This window comes from Solanum stenotomum, chromosome 12 (genome assembly GCF_019186545.1).
Source record: "Solanum stenotomum isolate F172 chromosome 12, ASM1918654v1, whole genome shotgun sequence".
NCBI classification, from domain to species: Eukaryota; Viridiplantae; Streptophyta; class Magnoliopsida; order Solanales; family Solanaceae; genus Solanum; species Solanum stenotomum.
The window spans coordinates 35,233,945-35,258,504 of NC_064293.1; the positions used below are offsets into that span (position 1 = coordinate 35,233,945).

Here is a 24,560-nt window from a genome sequence, read left to right on the forward strand (position 1 = left end):
AAATCTAACATTCACCCCAACCTCATTTGGGAATCCATTTTTGTGCGTGGTGGAGCAATAAAATCATATGTGCACACATCAAATTTTTAGATGGAAATTATTTGGTTCCTGACCCTGAACCAATTGTGATGAGAGAACCTTGTTGGTTTGATGCATACACGTTAAATAAACTCATTTCATAACAAATTTTATTTGAGAGATTTGTTCTCATAATCATTGGTCTAGCTATAATTGGAGGCATACAATTTCTACTAAACCAACCAACATTATCAACATAATTTTATAGTTTGAAACTGTGCTCTTAATTTAACAATTCGAGCAAACAACCTTACAAAAACTAATTTGTAAGTTGATACAAATGCACGTGTGACCATACCATAGATGCATCTATTAAATCATAAAGTAAGCGGTCCACATCAGTGGCGGACCTAGAATTTTCATTCAGGGGGTTCGAAAAATAAAAATATAAACGTGTAAATAAGCCAACGAATTTTTTTTTCAAGGAAATAGTAGTATATAGTTTATAGGTACAAAAAGTTAGTTTCGTTACAAGAAATCCGAAACTAACATAAGTGATTACAGTGAAGCAAAAAGTTAGCCCTTTAAAATATGTCGAATCAACAATAGAATATTATGGGAGATGATTTTAATATTTGAGTTTTGAGTGTTGGGGAAGAACAAGAAAGTGATTTAGGGATTTGGAAAGTGAAAAAGTTATTAGCTTTTAGGAATGGGAGTATGGGAACCTTGAATTTTTTGGGTTTAACATCACATTTTAGCACTTTTTATTAAAAAAAAAAAAAACTTTAAAAAAAACATGAAAATGGGAACTGGAACTAAAAAAAAAAACTGAAAGTAAAAACCTAAAAAAAAAACGCCAACCCAGGGATTCGATCCCTGGACGTCAGGCTTAATATTGAAGGCAGCTGCCGCTGGGCTATCTCCTTCACCTTGTCATTGAGGGGGTTCAAAATATATATATCCACATAAATCCAGAAAATTCACCTTATATATACAGTGTAATTTTTTATCGAGGGGGTTCGAGTGAACCCCCTGGACAACACGTGGGTCCGCCCCTGGTCCACATGGCAGGTGAACGGGCCTATATTCACCTTTTTATATGTTCCAAATTTCAGGGGATTCAATCCCAACCTTTGCTGGTACAATGATCATTTTATAATGAGAACAAGCAACACATGAGAATTCTTGAAGAATCTTTTATTTCTTCAACATATAACCCCATGAATTCTCAATTCTTTTGCATCACATTTGAATCGAAATGGTCAACCGGTTATGTCAACTGATATTTATTCTAGTAAACTTCTAGTTTACTTTTGCATGCAATTCCATCATCATGCTTATAATTGTATATAACAAACAAGCGAAAGGCGGGTAACCTTTTATGTAAATATTCATAACCCTCTTTGATTGTAGTAATCTAAAGATATTTAATCTTTCAATAATTTACAGTCTTAATATAATATTTTTTTTCAATTCCTCCGAAACTTAAAAAGTTTCTTTTGAGACTTACTACAACCTCAATATTATGAACTATTTTCATTTCTGGATAGTAACAAATTAGTTCTTCCGAAACTTTTAATTAAGTTTGTGTACTGCCACAAATTTCACAACACCATTCTTATGGTGACCATCTCCTTCAAGGAGAAAATTATAATTATTGTCATGGTTAAAATTATTACATGCAAGACTTATTTCTTGACAACCAACGACAAATTTGTGTTGCCACACAACAACATTTATTTTGGTCATGACCACAACCTTTATAGAAAATAATTATTTCTTTCTTTTGTCCGCTAATAGTTCATAATAAAACATACCACAATATTTGTGTAGTACTAAAAGTATATGACCAAAATGATCATTTATGTCAAAATATATTTTTTTTCAATATCTCAAACCTCCCGTAGAGGTGAGATGTGACATTTATCCAATCATACATGAACATTTCCTTATCCATACGAACACAAGTCACATTTTCTTCAAGAAATGAATCATAACCATTTGTGCATACTTCATAAGTTTTTATTAGAAACTCATTGTCATGCTTTGGCATTATCAAATTTATGTGACTCACCTCAACATCACTTTAAGAGGTCAAATGTACCAAATGTACCACCACTTTGTATTCCTTTATTTTGATGGAGGATTTACAAAACTTTTCAAATTGGCTTTGCATCAACAACAATGTGCCCAATATCTTTTCATACCACTTTGATGGATAAAAATTACATTCACATTTGAAGGACCACATTAAGAGATAATGTGCCCAATAACCTTTCATACCACTTTGATGAACAAAATTACCTTTACATTTGAAGGACCATCTAAGAACCCATAATGTTCTTCCTTTTAATTACCACAATGATGACCATTAACATTTTACCACACTCATATTCATACATTCAGCCACTTGTCATTTTTCAGACATATTATGCACTGCTACCACATTCACATAAGAGAATAGAGCAAATTAATTGGGCAAATTTCATGACTTTCAATCAAAAGTATATAACTTTATGTTAGTCATCATCATGTCATCACTATAGTGCATTAGGACTTAAACCCAATGTCTTACCCATATAAAGACGCCTTTGGTCATAAATCAATGGGACTTGAACCCAACTTCTTATTATCATGGTGCACCGAGACTTTACTCGATGTCTTACCCCCTTGGTGCGGTGAAACTTGAATTCACCGTCTTACCCTCAATCAATGTCTTAATAAACCAAATGCATTACCAAAAAATAAATATTGAATACCGTAAATATAATCTGATTTGACTTAAAATTGAGTAAAAATGAACAAAACTAATTAATTAGAACAACATGTTGGAACCATATAAAATCCCAAGTTAAAATAAATTAAAACATTTTAATAGTCTCTCTCAACATTGTTATGAAGATTATCATAATTTACTAACCATTTTAAAATAACCACAAAACAAGTTTTGTTAGTACAAATAATATATAGGATATGAAGTATACCGTGCAACCGAAAAGTTACTAGGATAATTCATAAAAATCAAGAAATACCTACCATTGATTCTTGACGGAGAATGAGCAACTCGTGCTGATAACGTGTTGTAAAACTTAAGAACAAAAGAATAATATAAAGATGAAGACAAGAGGAACAATATAAGATAACTTTCTTTCTTTCAAGTGTTCCCCAAATCTTCAAGTGTATACAATATGAACCCTTATGCCTCTATTTATAGTGTAACATAGAGGCATACAAAAGGTTAGTCATAAACATGGCATTAACATGAATATAATGGAGGAGGTTATGGAAGTGAAGGTTACAAGAATAATGGTTATAAAGTTGGAGGTTATGGTTATCTTCATAATGGAGGAAAGTAATGGAGATAATGGGTGAGAGTAACTTCTTGGCAGTGGCGGACCTAGAATTTTCATTCAGGGGGTTCGAAAAATAAAAATATAAACGTGTAAATAAGCCAACGAATTTTTTTTTCAAGGAAATAGTAGTATATAGTTTATAGGTACAAAAAGTTAGTTTCGTTACAAGAAATCCGAAACTAACATAAGTGATTACAGTGAAGCAAAAAGTTAGCCCTTTAAAATATGTCGAATCAACAATAGAATATTATGGGAGATGATTTTAATATTTGAGTTTTGAGTGTTGGGGAAGAACAAGAAAGTGATTTAGGGATTTGGAAAGTGAAAAAGTTATTAGCTTTTAGGAATGGGAGTATGGGAACCTTGAATTTTTTGGGTTTAACATCACATTTTAGCACTTTTTATTAAAAAAAAAAAAAAACTTTAAAAAAAACATGAAAATGGGAACTGGAACTAAAAAAAAAAACTGAAAGTAAAAACCTAAAAAAAAAACGCCAACCCAGGGATTCGATCCCTGGACGTCAGGCTTAATATTGAAGGCAGCTGCCGCTGGGCTATCTCCTTCACCTTGTCATTGAGGGGGTTCAAAATATATATATCCACATAAATCCAGAAAATTCACCTTATATATACAGTGTAATTTTTTATCGAGGGGGTTCGAGTGAACCCCCTGGACAACACGTGGGTCCGCCCCTGCTTCTTGGTATAGTGGACATCCACACTATAATATTTTATAACATCCCTTTTATTATGACTATATATAACATATCCAATTAAAAAATATTTTAATAAGATTTCTCATATATCAATTTGAGCTACATATTAACTTATTTTTGATGGGCTGAAATAGACTGGAAATGGACTAAACATTTGGGAAAATATGCAGAATAGCAAACATTTAGCCTATATACTATAGCTACAGTTTAAGAAAATTGTAGTTCGCGACTACAATTTCCTCAATTCTTGATATTCGCCCGTTTTGTATTAATCCTATAATTCGATTCCTGATTATATAAATCCAGAGTTTTGTATATGCTTATCTTAACTATTTGTATACAATTTATGAAAAATCATAATAAATTACTTTGTTTATATATTGTGGCAAGCAAAATACAAATAGAGTTCTGGAAAATTTCTAAATGTATAAATACAGAATTTGCATATACTTACTCTATTTGTATATTCACAAGCAAAATATACAAACGGGCAGAAATATATGAAGCACAATCTCCAAAGCAAACGAAACTATAGCTATGAAGCGCAATTATCAAAACTATAGTTATAAAGCCTTATTATGTCTATTATATTTGCTATTTCTAAAATTTTCTAACCTAATAAATGAGGGTCAAACAACCTAAACTTCCAACTATATATGTTAAAACACATTCATTTGAGCTAGGATTTACCACGAGAAATTACTTGAACATTGATATCTTGAAGTCAATAAACAATACACGGTCTTTTTGTTCTCAAAATAGGATAAAATCTATTCCACAATTTATATTATTGGCTAAGAAAAAGGAAAGGGAAGAGGGGTTTTTAGATTTTAAGTCAATACTATATTCCTTCAAAAGACTTGAGGGGATCATTTGGATCCACTTCATTAATTTGTGGGAGATCAACAGGAAGAGTTTCCAAACTCAGTCCTTTCTTTTTAAGAGCCTCGATCACCTCCTCAAACACAATTTTGTTGCCAGTTCGACTCAGGTGCAAACCGTCGCTGTAACATCAAAAATGGATTTAACTTATATACGCTGACAGATCATGATTAATGAAATTTGTAAACCTGGAAATAAAGCAAGTTAGAAGCTGCAGCATGTAAATATTCTCTACAATGTATTGTCAGTGTATTTAACTAAAATCATTTAAAACCAGTATGCAAAAAGAGATGGAGCAAAACAGAATCCTAGGATTAAACAGAGTTTACAGTATATTCTAAACATGTCATTTGGAATCGATCACACTTAACCTTTATAAACTGAATTTTTAAATTATGAAAACCTACAAGAATATAATTGTGATCAAGTAGCAACTATGTACTACATTTGCCCCAGCAATTATATATGATTGTAATACGAATCTAAATATGTGTAAACAATGCTTGCCGATATGTAGAATTGAAATACAACATTACAAGAATTGAAGTTTTACGATAGGGAAACAACTTCGAATTTAGATGATCAGAATAATATGCAACATTTCTGGGCATGCAGAGGGCAGCCAACTAAATGAATCACACGACGAAATAAAATCATAAAAGATATCTTTTCTTGTAGAGAGGAGGGGATCAGATACCTTAAACAAGCTGTTTGCCAGCCAGGGATTTGTTGCATTCTGGTCCAGAGATCGATAGCGGAGACCCCACATTCAGCAGCAACAGCTAGACATGCCTTGGCGTAGTTTCCAGCAGCTTCATTCGTCCTCTCTGGCAGTCCCAGTTTGTTCTCTGCAAAAGGATATCTACATATGTTTGAATTAAAAATCAGTACTGTTTCAAGAAGAGTAAAAATAATAATATTGTCGTCATGTTGTTCTAGTCAAAGAATCATGAAACGTATATATGGAAAGATTACAGGAGTCGCGAAGGTTCATCAATTGGAGGAGGTGAAATGAGGATAACTTCAGTTGTTGGCCATCTCCCCTACAAATAGGCATAGCAAAGTGAATCATCAACATGAGTACTAACTCCAGAATATACACACATGGATGGCTATTAAATTACAAGATAAAATTTAAGCGTTATATGGGTGATAGCAAACACAGATAATTGTATGTTTATATTTTGATTTCTACCACGGGGTTATAGTCATTGACTACTTATATAATGACAAACTACTTCCCTCAATCAAAAAAGTTCATCAAAAGTACAGGTAGATTTCCTTTGAACTTGATGGATGCAAAGTTAGATATTTATAAAAATTCAGAATGTTACATATATATATATATACACACATATCTATCATACAGTATAGGCCAAATATGCGACGTTCATCAATTGAATTCCATATTCAGAATTATAGGTCTGCTCCGGTCCAAAACCCAGACTCAAATATTAAGCATGCAGTTCACTATAGTAGCTTTCATAAATTAAAGGTCTGGGCTACTGACTACATGTTACTAGGTTTACACAGGGGCGGAGCTACTGTGGAGTCAGGGTGTCCAGCTTGTCGGAAAATTACACTATATACATATATAGGTCAAAATCAAATCTTACTTTATATTGTATTTTAAACACCCATAGAACTAATGGAGAGTTGTAGCATGGTATGCTCAAAACTTACATGGTACCTGGGTTCAAATCCTTATAGAGTTGATCAACAAGTATGCAGTATACAAACAAGATCAAAGGTATGAAGTGTCATCTTCAATATTATATTGTCATGCTAGTAAGGCGGACATATAGTGAATAATGATTCATCAAGTTGACTGTGAACTCTTGTGTAGGCATTTGATTTCTGTTATTATTTCATTTCCGTGATTTTTATGTTGTTATAGTTGTTCCAGTAATTCTGTGTAAAGTCTGATGCATGTTTGCCATTGGCCTTGGGTATTATAATTGGTTTTGTGCTTATAAATTTGTTTTTGTGATGCCAAAAGGGGGAATATTGTTGCTTTGTGCATAATCATTTCCTAGTCTCTCTCATATAACATTTTCGAGTTCTATGTTTGTGTAAAGAATCACTTAGCATGATAGAATGCACACACGGATTTGTCATCATCAAAAAAGGGGAATTTGTTGAATGAGAATACATATTTTGAAGAATGACAGTTGCAAAGAACAAGTTCCACAAACATGATCTCAGTAGACCAAATCCAACTGGAACTAGGAAACAAATAAAGTTGAGGATGTGAATAAAAATAAACTGCTAGGAATTCAAGTCGCATAAGGAAAGGGTTGTCCTAGTCATACAATGAGAAAAAATCACTAAAAGTTTATCATGTTGGAGTCAACGAAGGAAAAACTTTTTTTTGTCTATAAAAGGAGAAGGGCTCACTCAAAGAAAGTCGCGCACTTACAAAGAGAGAAAGAAGAAAACACGATCAGGCTGAGAGAGTTTTTATATCAACATCGAACTGCGAAACAATTAAGGAACAAATAGATCATACGTGTTCCTTAGTTGACTGGTCCATGAATTGGAATTATTTGTGAGCAAAATCTTTCTTGGATCGATGAAAAAGAAGAAAAGCACAGCTCAGAATTGCGTTATGACGTCTAGGCAAAAAGCAAATCAGCTTATATATTTATTTAAACCAAAAATTGCATGAAAATGACCGGGCACTCCATGCATAGCATAAAGAAGCAGCAAATTTACTTAAAATTATTAGACAAGTGGGGAGCAACAAAAGCAACTACTGGGCCTTCTATTTGAACAATTTTAGTTGGAACTGCTTCATGCTTATTATACTGATCAATATATAAGCAAAAGAGAGGCTCGTGCATTTACATTGAGAACTACATACACTAAGGATCCATCAAGCCCCACTTAAAAAAAATTTCCTTCCTTTCTTTTTCAAGTCTTGTAGGCATCATTTGGCATAATTAATCCCTACATATTCGTGCAAAATAATACTATAGAGTTTGATATAACACATTTAAACCCCACCACATTATGGTGGTGTCTAGGCCACAGCTTGAACACAACTCAATTAATTTCCTGAGATACCTACTATATACTTTCCATCAGTACAAATGTCAGATAAGTCTATCCACTAAAGTGTGGACAGGTGGGAAGAAAGCATCTAATGGTTTTTTTCCTTGCTAGAATTCAAACACGAGACCTCACGATTCTCAACCTACTTTATTGACGACTAGGCCAAACATTTTGTATAGAAATAAATTTTTTAATACAAATACTGAGTTTGAGGAAAGCTAGAATCCATAGATAGTACTGTGGCTCTGACTCTGATATAACATGTTGTTTGGACTTGACTGTATGGAATATACTTTTATTTCATGTACCTTTTAAAAATGCTGAAGGGTCAGCTTACTACACAGTCGACCACATGTATGAGTAATTCGTTCCTTCCAGGACGGAAGGGTAACTTTTGACATTTTATATCATCTATCCCATAGTCTTCATGACATAAGAAATCTAGAATTTCTAGAGATCTTAAAGTGATGAACAATTAACTAAGCTTAAGAAACAACACTACAATCACATAATGTAAGAAAGAAGCATAAATAATGAGAAACTGTCGATAATTTTGAAATTTTTTACTACGATTAATATTCCCTTTTTAAAATCTATATGAGAATTTTTCCTTATCTAGATTCAATTTTACTAATTTTCAAAACTAAACTGGAATTATATCAACTCAATATTAAATTATAAAATTTTAATATTAAAATATATATAAAACAATTATATGTCCCAATTCTTTTCATGTCAATTTTGTAAAAGAAATATTTTTAAAATGTTGATTAAATTTTTCATGATTTGAATTTCAAAAAGCAAAAAGTATCATATAGATTGAAATGAAAGAAGGTAATATAAATATTTGACAGATTGAATGTTAGGGTATGTGAGGATAACAATGTCAAATGCAAATACCCTAAGATTGACCATTATATATACGGTCGATAATGTCACTATATGTCCAAATTATTATTTTTTGATCGATATGAAAAATAAATTATAATACAGTTGCAAAAAATAAGTTTTAAATTTTGTTCTTACTTTATTCTCTTTATTTCTTCACAATTTTTTCTTTTTATTTCTCATATTTTTAAATTAATGGACAAAAGGAAAAAAAAAGAAACTCAAATAACAATAAGTAAATAGATCTAAATTTAAATTAGCTGTTGAATTCATGGTCAAAAAGGAAAATGTATTTTCTTCATTTGTTTCTAATAAATATTCTATTACTATAATTATTCTATATTTCATTTGTTTTTCTAATGAAAATTTCGTAAGCGATGGTACACGAAGGCAATCATACTACACACAAAATCAAGAAGACAATATTTTAAAAAGAAAAAAAAATATAAGTATCATATATTATTTTAACAATAGAAGCATTTGATTGGGCTACCAAACAAAATTAAAAAAACAATCCACGCATGTGATCCAGCACAATTACAGCTGCGTATTTACCAGAAAAATAGTGAAAATCGTCAACAAACTCATCAAATTTCAAAAACTGCAAATCCCAACGTATAATACTCATTTGATGGATTTATGAGATTTGCACGTGTACGCAACAATACTTGTTCAATTTATAAAACTAATGGCTAATTTTACACTTAATTTCTAATTTATTTTTATTATTAATTATAGTTAACAATGTATTTATAATATTCAAAGTATGATTTCTTAAAACATATACAAAATTAATAATGAACAAGTATTGTTGGACAGACAAGGTATAAAATCGAAAATCAAATTCTTACATTAGAAGCTCATAGAGTCAATCAAGTGAAATACTACTAAAGGACATTTGACTATGAAATTTTTTCACTTTTTGGTGTTACTTGGGAAACGTGTTTAAAATAATTTTTTTATAAATTATTTTGTTACTTTATTTTTCCGCATGAATAAAATGCCTAATAAAAAAAAAAAAGGAAAGGTACCTACCTTAAGGAAGGCGAGAATGGAGTGAAGATTGTGCTTGAACTCCTCAAGAGGAACGTGTTGAAAAGCAGAGTATCTATCAGCAAGAGACGCATCGTTCGCTCCAAAGAAAACGGTCACCGCCAATGGCGATTCCGATTCGGATTTCTCAGCCGCCGGAAAAACTTTCTTCAACACCTTCAATGCCCATCTTGTGTTATACCCACTATACCCTCTTAACACCACATCCGCCTAAACAAAATTAATCATCAGAGAAAAAGAAGAAGAAAAAAAAGAATATTAAATTAAACAGAAGAGGTGTTGAATATATATATACGGTGCGATTGAAGTGTTTGACAAGAGTAGCACCCCATCCACCTTCATCAAATGACATTTCAGTGATGGAATCTCCAAACAGATAAATCTTTGGTCTCATTTTTTCTGATATGAGAATGAAGTGAAAAGGAGAGGAGAAACAGAAGGAAGATTTTAGCTTTTAGGGCTATATGGAAGAGTGATGATTGTAGATAGAAGGAGAAAGATGCAGTAGTTGCTGGTACTTTAAAAGCTCTTTTCCCTTTTTACATAAAAGAAAAAAAGACTTCTAATGTTTTCTTTTATAAATGCTCTTTTATCTCAATCTATTATTTATGAAATGCATTTAATTTTTATTTCTTTTTTAAAGGTCAAGGTCAGAAATGCATTTAATACAGTATGAAGTTTAAAGAAAAATGGAAGGGAAACTTACCGCATTCACACTAGATTAGAACTTAAATATACATAAATCTTATCAGATTTTGGTATCAAGATACATGTATCTCGAGATACATGAAGTTAAAATTAGGTATAATCTATTCTAGTTACATTATATCTAAGTGGATTCGCGTGTATCTTGGATACATAACAAATCTCGATCGCCTCCCTCCCATCTCGATAACCACTCTCTTTTGTATCTGATATCTCATATACATGTGAAATACACCATATACATACAGATATATATATTTAGTGTGTATCGTAATTTGCATGTATATGAGATACATGCCTATATCGCTTACCTCCCTTCACATCTTGCTTAGTGTATCTGGTAGCAAAAATACTTTTGTTTGAAGCTTTGCCAAATTGGCTACAAATTAAATAACTTTAAAAAGTGAATATGATTTGAGTAGTAAAGTAAAAACTGGCTACCGGTGCATTTTTTTTTTTGAAAAAAATTTACCCATCCCCAGGAACTCCCACCTTTACTTCATTGGTGATTCGAATAATATTTACCACAGAAGCAACTCCCTTATTTTAGTGTAGATTTCCTGTGTAGTACTGTAGTGAACATCGGATTTGAACTCTTCTCATCGAATTAGGCCCAATGTAGCCAGCAAGTAGCAAGGGCATTGTCCATACAAGCCCATTTTCTGCTGCTACATGGTGGCTAGTTTTAAGTATAGAAAGCCCAATAATTTGGGCATTAATTATAGAGGAACTTTCGCAAATAGCCACTATAATAAATTTAATTATGCTCCATAACTTTAGTTTGCATATTTATGGGTTGTAACTACAATTTAAGTTATCTCGTTTGTATAATTTGCGGATTTGTATAAATTTGCAGGTTTATATAATTCGCGGGTACATTTGTATAATTCAATTATTTTTGTATAAACTCGAAATAGCGAATTTATACAATTATAAACATCAGAAGTGCAAACAGTTATACAAATTACGAATTATATAAAAGTTACACAAATTATATTATACAAAATCTGAATTATACAAACGTGTGAATTATACAAAACTAAAAAGCTGAGTTGTGTAATTATAGCTAAAAGTAGGCCGCGAACTGTAAGTAAGGCAACTATAGCTATGTTAAGTAATTAACTATTATAATTTAAATGTTTGCTTATATGCGTAATTTTCCCTTAATTATATTATATTCTACCCTAAATTTCTTGTAAATTACAATAATTTCAATATTTTTAGAATTCATGAATATATTGCTCTTTCGCCCGATATTTAGTAAATGATACATAAGTTATATATCAGAAATATAAGTTATGTATCAGATAGGGTTGTGCATTAAATACCGAATCGAAACAAACATTTTTTTGTTATTTGGTAATTGAGTATTTGGTATGGTATTCGAAACAAATGAAATACCGCAATTTAATTTACCAATTATCGAATTACCAAATCAAAATTTAAAATTTTGATATTTGGTATTTACTTTAATTACCGATTATCAAATTACCGAATTCGAAATTTGATAATCCTGAACCGAATATTGAATGTCCACCCCTAGTATCAAATACATAACTATAAATCAGATTCACACTGATTTATGAAATGATTGGAGTTATGTATCAACAATAACATTTGTACCAGATACATTATATACAAATAAAATTGTAATGTATCTGATACAGGTAGAGTGCTGTATCCAGCTGTTAAAAGAGAGAAGAAAAAAGGGATTTTGATAATTAATTCAAATGATAAATATTTTTTGAAATTATGTTATCTTAAATCATGTAATAACTTATTTTTTTCCTAGCTTTTCTTGGGGCGAAAATTCCATAAGTAGCCTTATTAGCACCCATTTTACAGTCTTCTAGTTATTCTTCCCCTTTTTACCTTTCTACTTTCTGATTTTCTCTCCTTCCCTAACCAATCATTAGAAAATCTGTCAGAGTATACTACTATAAAAATAATTTTTATCAACTATAATATACATTAATAAAGAGTGTTAAAATATTTATTCGTATTAGTTAATTATTGTTGGATTTAATATCGCTATAGGCTTTAAGAATATTTGCAAAAAGTAATAATTATCGCTAAAAATACATATTTAACGATAATTAAGCTATTATTATTAATTATCGCCGCTAAAAATCATTTTGATGGAGCGATAATTCTTTATGCCCACATACTATAACATGCATAATTATCCCCCTAAAATTTATAACTAAGAACTTGAGTTGGCGATATGACTTAGCAAAGGTATTTGGTGGATATTTTGGTTGTTGCTAGGCAGCTCTAAACAATCACATGTGAATTGGAGAGAAGAGTTTCTTTAATAAATATAATTCCTTTAATTATTGTTTCAAAACACAAGGAAGTAGACAATTATGCATTTGTTAGCTGTGAGGTCATACCAAATATAGTTGGGGATTTAATATTAATACTAAGATGATACCCGCAAGAGTGGATTCAGTTGATTGTGTGAGTGATTTCTCTAATGAGATCTGGAATTCATTTTCCTCATCAATAACTTTCTTAGACATAACTTATCGTGTCAAATTTATCTTTTATGGTTTACATTTTTATGTGATTTGCAAGCTATTCCATAAAAGTAAGTGTATCAATCAAAAGATTAGCAACTACAGATTTTACTGGAAATTTCAAAAAGAAAAAGAAAACATTAAAACAATAAAAAGATTTCAACCCGATCATATGGTAATTATTATTGAATCTGACCACTTGAGCTTTTGCACATTCTACCTTTGGTTATTGAAGAAAACCTTAAAGAGGATATTATCTCACTCGATTGGATAGAATAATGAGGAAGTTACATATTTGACGTTAATAAAAATATTCAAATTTAACAGAACAATTTACTTTAATATTTAAACTATATGAACGTTTAAATATCCTTTAACTTGGCAGGAAATTTAAATACACAGAATTAAATTCACTTGAAAAATATTAAAAGGGGTATTTCTGCTATTATTTTAGTGAACAGACATATAGTATAAAAAATTCTACAAGACATCAAATCCTATCCCGTGGGCCATGATAGTTTTATATTAAAGTTCTTTTTTTTAATTAGAAAAACTTGAACATTCAACTTGAAATCTTAAAACTAAATAAATACTCCATCCGTTTCACAAAGAATGGTCTAGTTTAACTTGGCACGGAGTTTAAAAAATTAAAGAAGATTTTTGAATTTTGTGGTCCTAAATTAAAGTTATGGTAAATGTACAAAATTGCCCTTTAATCTTGTGGTCTTAAACATGCCACATGAAAAATTAAAATTAAAATGTTACAAAAAAAAATTTATTCTTTTTTAAAACAGATTAAAAAAAAAAGGAAGGCATTCTTTTTGAAACGGCTTAAAAGGTGAAGTGACCCAGACTATCATAAAATCCTTCGGAAATTGTTATACAAGCAATTATGATGACAAGTGTATTACTACCTAACAAGACGTACCATAATTGAACAACATACAATATTATTTTTTTATAAAAAATATAATCATAATGAGCTACTCTTTTAATTCTTTCGTTATTTTTTTTNATATATATATATATATATATATATATATATATATATATATATATATATAGCATTGCTCATGTCAGCAGTTATCCATTACAAGCTGTTCATTTCTGAAGTTGTTGAGACACACCAAATAGATTCTTAATTTTAATCAATATAAACTAAGTGTATTGACTTTGACTTTGGATTGTTTTGTGCATGCAAGTGGGGATACACAAAGTCCAATAATTTACTCTCTTAAACAAGAGGAAGAAATCATACATTTGGTTGGCTATTACCAATCACATTTTGTCCTGACCTAAAAATGTCAAGAAATCTCTGCTATATAAAAATGTGCTTTAATTTCTTTTTTACGTATCACAAAGTCTAAGCTTTTTTTCCCCACTTTACTATAAGCTCAACTGAGAATAATTAACAATATGGATAACAAAGAAGACAAATCAGAAATTTCGCGATCATCCATCGAAGAAGTTGATGAACATAAAGCAACAAAGTCGGAAGAAATTGATAATGATCAAGTGATTGTTGATCTACCAAAGATTGTAACAATCGAAAGTGATGCAAATACAAATGCAGAGCAAGTTAAAGACGAAGAAGAAAATAATAATAATAATCAAGTAATTATTGATCCACCAACGATTGAAAGTGAGGCGAATATAGATGCAGAGCAAGTTAAAGACGAAGAAGAAAATAATAGTAATCCAGCTGAGGGAAACAAGAATGAACAAGTTGAAAAAGATAGAATGGAAAGTTCAGAATTAGTAAAGATAAATCAAATTGAAAAAGAGACGAAATGCCGGCCAATAGCATTTCTTTTGGGACTTCCATTTGCCTTAATCTCTCTGGTCATCGCTTTTATTGCAGGAATTATCTGGATTATCGGGTTTGTCTTTCTATAATCTATATTTTTATTTTGCCACTTGTTTTATCTTTTGAATTTTGGCGACTTAATAGTTAAACTCATCATTGAAAAAGATCGGTCAAAACTCCTAGCTCCTAGAAGTGTCAAACTACCGGCCGAGGCGGATCTAAAGTACACGAGTTTTCGAGAATCCAATAACTTCGTACAAAATTCTACATTTATATTGAGAAATTTATTAAATATATAATAAATATCTATTGGGAATCTAATAACAAAGCAGTCACTTGGTCCAACGTTGGTGAAGGAACCCACTTAAGCTTAGTTGGCCTTCTATATGATGGTTTGATTCCGCTTGGGCACATATAAAGAAGTTTTCTTTTTGTAATTTGAGTTTATTGAGAATTCATAAACTTCAAATTTTGAATTCGCCTCAACTTAATGGAAAAATCATAGAGTGATTTTATGTATTTACTTTTGTTTTTCTTATTAAACAAATGGACAGAAGTCACGACTATTAATTAGTGTAAGATTAATTTGTGGGAAAATTTCTATCGTGGCCATCCAAGTAAAGGTTTGTATTTTTGCACAAAAAGTTGTGAACTGCTAATCAATTTAAGAGTGTTTATTAGTCTGACTTAATTCCGAGTAGCTTAAATTTAATTTATTGTTAGAGAAAGTTGTTGGGTTTTAAAGGTGTAAACATGAAATGAAGATTGTGACTCTCCTGAAGGGTTGTGACTTTTTCGAAGGGTTGTGACCTCTATGAAAGGTTGTATCTTTTCTAAAGGGTTGTGACCGTTTGAAAGGTTGTACCTTTTCCAAAGGGTTGTGACATTTCTGAAAGGTTGTCTTTTTTCCAAAGAGTTGTGACCTTACCCTTTGTTGACTATAAATAGAGAGGCTTTCTCTCATTTTTATGCATCGAATTCTTCCCTTCTTTAAAATAAAATCGATCGATCGTGTTTGTGTGTTGATTCGTTGTTGTCTTTTTGAGTTCGTTGAAATTATTGAAGTTTGAGGCACCGCTACTTCTTTAATGATTAATCTATTTTATCTTGAGAGGAATTAATTTGCAACCTCGGGTACTTGAGGGGATTAAATTTCTTAAGGACGGGTTCTGTGAACTCGGATATTTCTTTGTTTTTCTTTTCATCTTTTATTTTTTCTGGATTGTTAATCTGAATATAGGAGTCAACAAAAGCTATATATATATAATATATATATATATATATATACACATGATGTTAATTAAATGTAAAAGTTAATAAGAATTTTGGTGATGGTGCAGGTTGATTTTGACTTGCATATGCCCCTGTTGCTTTTGTGTGACTGTGTTGGTAGAAATGGCACTTGGTCTAGTGAATGCTCCTTTTCACTTCTTCCACTATATCACTGATAAAATACCTTTCTGATCAATTAATTAAGACCCTTCCATATGGGATTAATTAAGTTGAAGATTACTCAATTTTGTACATAAGAAGAAAAAATGTGTGTTTTATATATTTGTCGTGTCTTCAATTTTTTTTTTCTTTTGATGCTTTTCTTTGGTCTCTTCAAGTGTACTACATGCAATAATTTGCTTGCTTGGTTGGTTTGTTTTGTTCTTGATTTTTATACAACTTTAGATTATTAATGTAAATTTCATATATATTTATATTGTGCTCATAAATATTCAACGTAAGTGTGATCTTCTTATAAAAATTATGTAGTATTTGAGAATTTATAAGAATGAAATTAATCCATTCTTAAAAAACTTCTTATCTAACGTAAAGTCTTTCTAATTCAACCAATTTGTAACTTTTATCTCTTGAACTTTGATAAATTTCCATATTTTCAACTATAAAAAAAAATTCATGCAATTCACTTAATATAGACGATAGGAGTATTACCAATAATAGAACACATTAGACTAAGAAGCGATTAAAGACGTACGGTTATTGCAACAAACATCATAGGTCATAAATGCATGTAATCTATGACCAATAACATTGCACGCAACCAAAATACTCAACATTTAATTATAGTTTGTAACAGAAAAAAATGTTTCTAAGCTTAGATTAGATGTATTATTTAACTGATAAAGATAAGCCACAAATATCTGTGAAAATAAAATAAAAAATTATAAACATAAACTCGTGATCAAAATAAAAATGGCAGTATCTCAATTTGGCATGCATTTCAGTATTAACTTTCACATTGATTCCTCATTTACCTTTGGCTGATGATGATATTGAATCCTCCCTTCGAACAGCGTCAAATAATGCGGAGGGCTTATCAAATGAATTTTCTGGTAATGACATGACGGATTGTAGCTAGCATATTTTTGGGAGATTATATATGCTGCAAGATATCTTGCATCGGCACTTGAGAAATACAATGATGGTCAGTCCAAAGATATTATAATCGAACAAATTAAAGATGCCCTACACTATATCAAAGCTTGTCAAGAATCACCTGAAGCAAAGATTATGCTCACTCAAGAACTTGTTGATCTTCAATTATTTGTCAACAAAATTAAGGAACAAGTGAGGTATCTATATATAATTGGGACCAACTTTCACCCCAACAAAAATCTATACATTCAAATATAAAATATTACATCCACGTTGTAGTTATACTTTTATCGGAAAAGGGTCAAAATTGCCCCTGAACTATATGAAATAGACCATTTATACCCTTCGTTACATTTTAGGATAAAAAATGCCCCTGCTGTTATCCTAAGAGACCACAAATACCCTCAAGAGTTAACACCCCAAATTTTTGTTGACGTGACAAGCCACGTGGGACTAATCCTTCCACCTAAGCGTTGCCAACTAGGATTCACTACAAAAGAACTAGACCTTTAGCGGCAACAACAGTCGCCACAAAAGCCCAGAAAATCGTCACTAAAAGTTTTTAACATTAAATTCTAATTTTGTGTTTTTTTCTTCATTGTTTTTAAAAAATCAAATATGATATCGATTAAGTAGGAGTTTGAAGACACTATATGTTTTATTTTTATGTCATATGTAAATGTATAAAATGTACAGTGATGCATTATATATATATAGTAGAAGATTTGAATCGAGAAGTAATTTTGATTATTTTTTGTAATAATATTGGATGTTTTTAATATGGATATTGCAAGTTATTTATTTTAGAAAATTAGGTCGCAATCGAAAATTAATTATCATATTTTTTTGTTGAAAAAATAAGTTTTACTAGCGAATGGTTGTTGGTGCCTTAGTTGCCACTAAAAATCACTCATAACCTTTAGTGGCAATATTTTGGGATTTTGTACTAAAAGTCAAGTTCTTTTGTAGTGAATCTTAGTTGACAATGCTTAGGTGGAGGGATTAGTCTCATGTGGCTTGCCACATCACTAAAAAATTGGGGTGTTAACTCTAGAGGGTATTTGTGGTCTCCTGGGATAACTGCGGGGGTATTTTTGATCCCAAAATGTAATGAAGGGTATAAGTGGTCTATTTCACATAGTTCAGGGACAATTTTGACCCTTTTCCGTACTTTTATATTAAACCCACATAATCTTTATTATTTTTCGCATCAGTGCTTATACATATGGTATACTTGAGAAAATTTTATAATTAACATATAAGACTATTTATTATTACTAGCTTGTTATGACATTATTTTTTATATATATTTCAAGTTTTAACAGTAAAATACTTACCGAATATAACATTTGTTAAATATAAAAAAAATAAAAATAAAAACAGAAAATAGAGTAACAATCATATTAAATATAGTAATAATAATAAAGAATTGACATAAAATATAATTGAAAGTATATTTCTCTTCCTTAATTAACTCAAAACAGTTACTAGCATTTTCTCTCACCTCGTTAATTGTCTCTCAAAACATATTTTTTTCTTCTCTCAAAATAGATTTCGTTTTTTTTTTCTCAATCGTTTCTATCAAACATTTTTTTGGTTCGTAGCCTTTTGTATGCTCATGAAAGGTGAAAGTTTCTTATCGATATTGATAAAACACGGTGGTAAATGAAATTGTTCTGATTGATGTTTTATATTAAATATTGTGGATTGTTAGTGTGATACAATTTGAAAAAGAGGTATGGTATGTCGAATGTATATTTGTACAGCTTATACATAAAAATGTATCATATTAATCTCATACAAATTTAAGGTCATATTTAAACACAAATTACATCAATATGTCATATTTACACAAAAGATAGTTTACATTAACAATAAAAATAGTATACCAAAATTATACCATTTTCATGTCAACACAAAAACAGTGTCAATACATAAGTATACCAAATTCCTACCAAAATCATCAACAATTGTTTCTCTCACCTATTAATTATAATATTATTATAATTACTTAATTTATAGATTAATACTAATCTATTAATATATATAATTATAACTTTACTAGTAGTAATTAAAAAAAAAAAATTTAAAAGCAATAATATTAATCCTTAAATAGATGTGTGAGGTGATTTGTATAAATCAACCCCAACAAATGGGTTGTAACTCGTATTAAGTTTTAACTTCTTTATCTATTTTTATAATTTTATATACCAAACAATATTTTTTAATTATGAATATATATATAATATATCAAATGAGAAGAGGAATTTGCTCACGTGGTAATTAACACCCTCTAGATCTAATCTTATAAGGTCGTGGGTTTGAGTTAATTAAGAAAAAGTAATAATAATAATAATAATAATAATATATATATATATGAATAAAAAAAAAAACTATTAATGATAGTATTCCAAAATTTTTATTAAAGATAATTTAGTGAAATATTTTTTACTTTCCATGTGTGAAATAATTTTTTAAAAAAATATGCCTTAAACTAAAAACATCATCTCATATTAACCGTAGGGAGTATTGCAGCAACAAAAAGATCGTCATAAATGAACTGTTCAATGACAAAATACATTGCACTTATATTGTATGCAACCAATACATTCAGCATTATAATTTGTAACAGAAAAAAAGTGATTTATAAGCTCGGATTAGATATAGTTTTATCATTAAATACCGCACTTATTGAAACAACCCAATTTAATATAGATACATATAACATCTCAAATTCAACTAACCACTAAAAAAAATCATATATATAAACATAAACTTTCTTACAATCTATATCTAACAAAGAGAAAAAAAAATCAGAAAAAAGAAAGAAAAAGAGAATCACAAAATAATGGCAGTATCTCTATTTGGTACAACTTCCATGGTGACATTCATTTCACTATTAATTTTCTCAATCATTCCTAAATTACCCTTGGCTAACGATGATATCGTATCCTCTCTTCAATCGGCGATAGGTAGTATCGAAGGTATAAAACAATATTTAGCAATTGAGGAGGTCATGTATTGTGAATTTAGATTTGGCGATGCCGAAATTAATCTTAAACTGGCAATTACGAATTACCAAAATGGTCAATTCAAAGATGTTATCAAACAAATTGATGAAGCCCTAAAAAGTATCAAAAGTTGTCAAGATACATCTGATGCACAGTCTTATATTGCCAGAAGTGTAGCACAAGATATGGATAATGTTGTATTACTTATCAACAAAATTAAGAAACAAGTATTGGGATCAGCTTTGAGCCCACAAATATATCATTGAGATTCACTATATACGTATTGGAATTTGGAAATGCTTGTACCAAATAAGATGGATAAATTTTATATGCGGATATATTTTATGCATGAAACTTTTAAGATTTATGATTAATAGCATATACTTTGTAAAGGATCATTCTAATTAATTTATATAATCATAAAAGATCAAAGATTCTACTCAAATGTTGATCAATTTTGACCTTTTAAAAACAGAGGGACATAATTGTCATTTTTAATTTTCAAAATATTAATTAAGAGTTTTGAAACTAATTAAAACTTTGATTGTGACAATAAGTCTAATTTTTGAGATAATGACTAAAGTATCATATGATTGAACTTTAGACATTTAATAAGATTTATAAAAGTTTTGATTAAATGCGGAAAATTTAGAAATAGTAGTACTTTGAGCCCTAATTACCAAGCAAGGATAATTTGACTAATTATTTACTTTTTAAAAAAAATCATATCTTAAAGGTAAATATAAGTTATAGACGGTAGTAAACAAAAAGTATAAAAAAAAGATTAATAATTAATCTGAAAAAATTCGTTTAGGTAAGATTTCCATTATCTTCCTAATAATTGCATGCTATAGGCTGAGATTGTTTGCTCCAATGGTTTGAGTCCAATTAGCAAGATATTGGAACTTGTGTTTGGGCCTTGTACGGACTGACCCACCGAGAAACAGTGTGAACCCCATTTCATTCCGGTGGTTATTATTTTGTATAAATTTTAAGAATCACATAGTTTTAATATGATATTACAATCTATTCCTATTTAGTTTGTAATTACATTAATTTCTGAAAAAGTAAAACAAACAAGATACATAATATGTAGCTCGGATACATTATAAAATAAACTGGCCGGATACATAATATGTAGCTCAGATACATTAAAAACTAGGTCGGATACATTATAAAATAATTTAGAATTAGGAGAGAAATAAGAGATTTTAGAGGTTTTTAGAAATAGAAAGGAACATTAGAAATAAGGGAAACATAAAACATGTATTTCAGTAATTTTTCCTATTTTGTATAAAGTACAAAAATATCATATATTTGAGGGTTAATTACATCTTATTCCGCAAGTTTCATCAACTACAAAAAAATTGAATTTTTTATTGTTGTCGGATACATTTCTTGGTTGTTTGATACATTGCAAATGATATGTTACTAAATGGGCCTTGCCATTTGCGCCCTGCAAGAGATTACCGAGGGTCTCGATACCGGGGATGTATACGAGAGGGGATAAGAATGTATCTGAAAGGGGATAAAGATGTATCCGAGAAGAAATTTTTATAATTTTTAAATTGCAGGGAATAGAAAACGGAGAAAGTATGAAAACAAAAAGTTTTGCTCTTTGTTGGCTCTATGTTATTCTCTTCATAATGTTCTAATTATTTCTTTGACTTTGTATGTTGTTTTTACTCCTTTTTTTTGTGATCCGATCTCATTTTACATTTTTGTTGGTTTACCCCACCTTACTTGTCAAGAAAATTAGTACTTTCACTTACTTTTTCAATATTATTTGAATCTTTAATCTGATCAATTGATGTTAGAAATGTTTAATCACCATAGCTAATTTATTTATATTAAGGTAATTTTGACATACTGAACGATTTAAAATACATAATCAACATATGAAAATAGCAAAATCCTATTACAACAATTAAATATAGGTCACATGCTAACATATCAAAAATAGCAACGTCGGTATGGGCTTACGACACCAAAATATTGGCCACATGCAATCTAATTAATTCAATACTGGCCAAAAATAATGTTGCATTTAATTATATCAGTTGTAACCAAAATTATTTCCCCCATTCAATTAGGAGACACATTTTATAACGTAAAAAGCTATTAACATATCTATAAGCTAAGGTTAGATGAATACGTATTATTAAATGTCGCATTTATTCAAGCTCTTATCAATAAATATAGACAAGAAGTAAATGCAATATTCTAATGAATGCATGCAATTAATTATGACTACATACTTACTATAAAAGAAAGTACTAATAGAAATTAAACTCTTGATATATCAAATCAAATCTAACAAAAATAATGGCACGTACCACAAATTCCCTAATATGCATTTTGCTAATAGTAGTATTTATTCCTGAAATATGTTTGGGTGATGATAATCTTGAAAAAACTCTTCTATTGGCAGATGAAGTAGCTCATAAGCCTGTATTCCCAGAAGATTACGTAGAGTGTGCCATTGCCTTATTATCTCAAGTTTCCGCAGATATTAAATTGGCAATTAAAAAATATCATGAAGGTCAAATTAAACAAGTTATTAATCAGATTGATGATGCCTTATATGAGATCAAAAGTTGTTCAGATTTTTCACTTTATAAGCCATACATGTTTGGAGGTCCAGAAGATATTGCCCAACTTCAACAACTTCTTAACAAAAGTAAGAAATTAGCTTTCTCAATATTAGTAAGAAGAAGCAAAGGATTGGGACCTGCTTTGAGCCCAGCCTAGTTAGCTTGTTACCTTAATATTTTTCTTCTTTTTATTATTAACGAAGTATTGTCGTTAAAGCACAAATAAATCAATTTATTAACTTGCGTACATATTTATGGAGCTACGGATACACATATGTTGAATCACGCTATTCATGCGAGTTCTTTATGATTTTTAGTGTTTCCTAATTTAGGAGAAATGTTTTAATAGAGAAAAAAGTGAAATGAAGAATAATATTCGTCTTATTTCTAGATTTTGAAATATGCTGGAATATAATTTAACTTAGTTCTTTGTTTCATTACATAAGGTCTCTTGAATTTTATTTTTCCCTAATTGAATTGAATTTGATGCTACTACATCAATTAACTCTTATAAGACATGCATTAATTTAGTAAGACTAATCAAACGAAGGAATGTCTACAAGCAGGGTTTGTCGAGGTTTCCGTTCATAAACTTTTTTTGATTGAGTATTCAAATACTAAAAATTAGTACATGTAAAATATATACACAAAGGTCTGTCAAAACTCAAGAGTTTCAAAATGGCTTTCTCCCTTCAGGTTTGGATCGATTTATTTTAAGTGTTTTAAAGCTAAAATAACTTTTAAACACTTTTAAAGTGTTTGGGTAAATTTAGAAAATGCTTATAAACACTTAATTTTATGTTTTGATAAAAATAAGCCAAAAATCATAAGTTAAATATAAATTATAAGCCAAAAAGTCAATTCAAATAGGCTCTTTGTTTCAAGTCAATTAACCAAATTCCAAAATTAAAAAGAGAAGGTGTAAAAATTACTGATGAAACGGATGGAGTTGTGTCACTGCGAAGCTGGGCGGGGGCACATGACATAGGCTGAAGCAAACGGAGCTTCACGCATTGCATGACAACAGAAAAAAAAAAAAAATCTTGATCCGATTCAATAAACAAACTATTCTTGTAATTTTTCTTATGCTTATAATTAATTAAGTACAAAAAATGTTTAATTATTAGTAATAACATTTTGTATGTAACGCATGTGTTGTTTTGACGATGTATAAAACTAATCACCTGTTAGTAATTGAGACATGGGTCAAAACCCAGTACCAAACATTCAACAAGTCGCCCAAGTTGAAAAAAATTAAATAGTACTACTTGTTTTATATAAAACCAAGACCGCCTCTGTTTTTACCTAAAGCGGTGTTGCTCTATTCTCCATTATCAAATCCAGAGGTACACAAATATATTATTCAATTCAATTAAAAAAAACGCATATTACCAATTCTTTTCCCCCCAAAAAAGAATCATTTGAATAATCCATCCTTTTTTTTCTTTCTAAAAACCTTAGTAGGCGTTCGGTCATGCGATATCATATCACGATATGGTATCGTGAGATAAAATCAGTGTTTGGACATGCAATTTTACGCTGATTTCATCTCATGATTTCATATCATGAGAT

The 24,560-nt window shown here is 30.1% G+C and overlaps 2 protein-coding genes across 2 annotated transcripts; one reads left to right on the forward strand and one right to left on the reverse strand.

The window, feature by feature from the left end:
* Window positions 1-4,779: 4,779 nt before the first annotated feature.
* On the reverse strand, window positions 4,780-10,505 carry LOC125847975 (GDSL esterase/lipase At5g45920). The gene is made up of 5 exons (XM_049527746.1): window positions 10,263-10,505; window positions 9,950-10,177; window positions 5,948-6,015; window positions 5,670-5,834; window positions 4,780-5,094 (listed from the first exon to the last, which is right to left on the reverse strand). The coding sequence occupies exons 1-5, from the start codon at window positions 10,359-10,361 to the stop codon at window positions 4,932-4,934; spliced, it is 723 nt and encodes a 240-aa protein (XP_049383703.1). The 5' UTR covers window positions 10,362-10,505; the 3' UTR covers window positions 4,780-4,931.
* Window positions 10,506-14,573: 4,068 nt separating this feature from the next.
* On the forward strand, window positions 14,574-16,700 carry LOC125848806 (uncharacterized). The gene is made up of 2 exons (XM_049528746.1): window positions 14,574-15,071; window positions 16,339-16,700. The coding sequence occupies exons 1-2, from the start codon at window positions 14,608-14,610 to the stop codon at window positions 16,460-16,462; spliced, it is 588 nt and encodes a 195-aa protein (XP_049384703.1). The 5' UTR covers window positions 14,574-14,607; the 3' UTR covers window positions 16,463-16,700.
* Window positions 16,701-24,560: the final 7,860 nt, after the last annotated feature.

Coding starts and splice junctions, on each gene's coding strand:
- LOC125847975 (XM_049527746.1), bottom strand. CDS start 10,361: ATGAGACCAAAGATTTATCTGTTTGGAGATTCCATCACTGAAATGTCA. Junction 10,178..10,262: donor TCAAACACTTCAATCGCACC/GTATATATATAT, acceptor AATTTTGTTTAG/GCGGATGTGGTGTTAAGAGG. Junction 6,016..9,949: donor CCATTCTCGCCTTCCTTAAG/GTAGGTACCTTT, acceptor GCCTATTTGTAG/GGGAGATGGCCAACAACTGA.
- LOC125848806 (XM_049528746.1), top strand. CDS start 14,608: ATGGATAACAAAGAAGACAAATCAGAAATTTCGCGATCATCCATCGAA. Junction 15,072..16,338: donor GGAATTATCTGGATTATCGG/GTTTGTCTTTCT, acceptor GTGATGGTGCAG/GTTGATTTTGACTTGCATAT.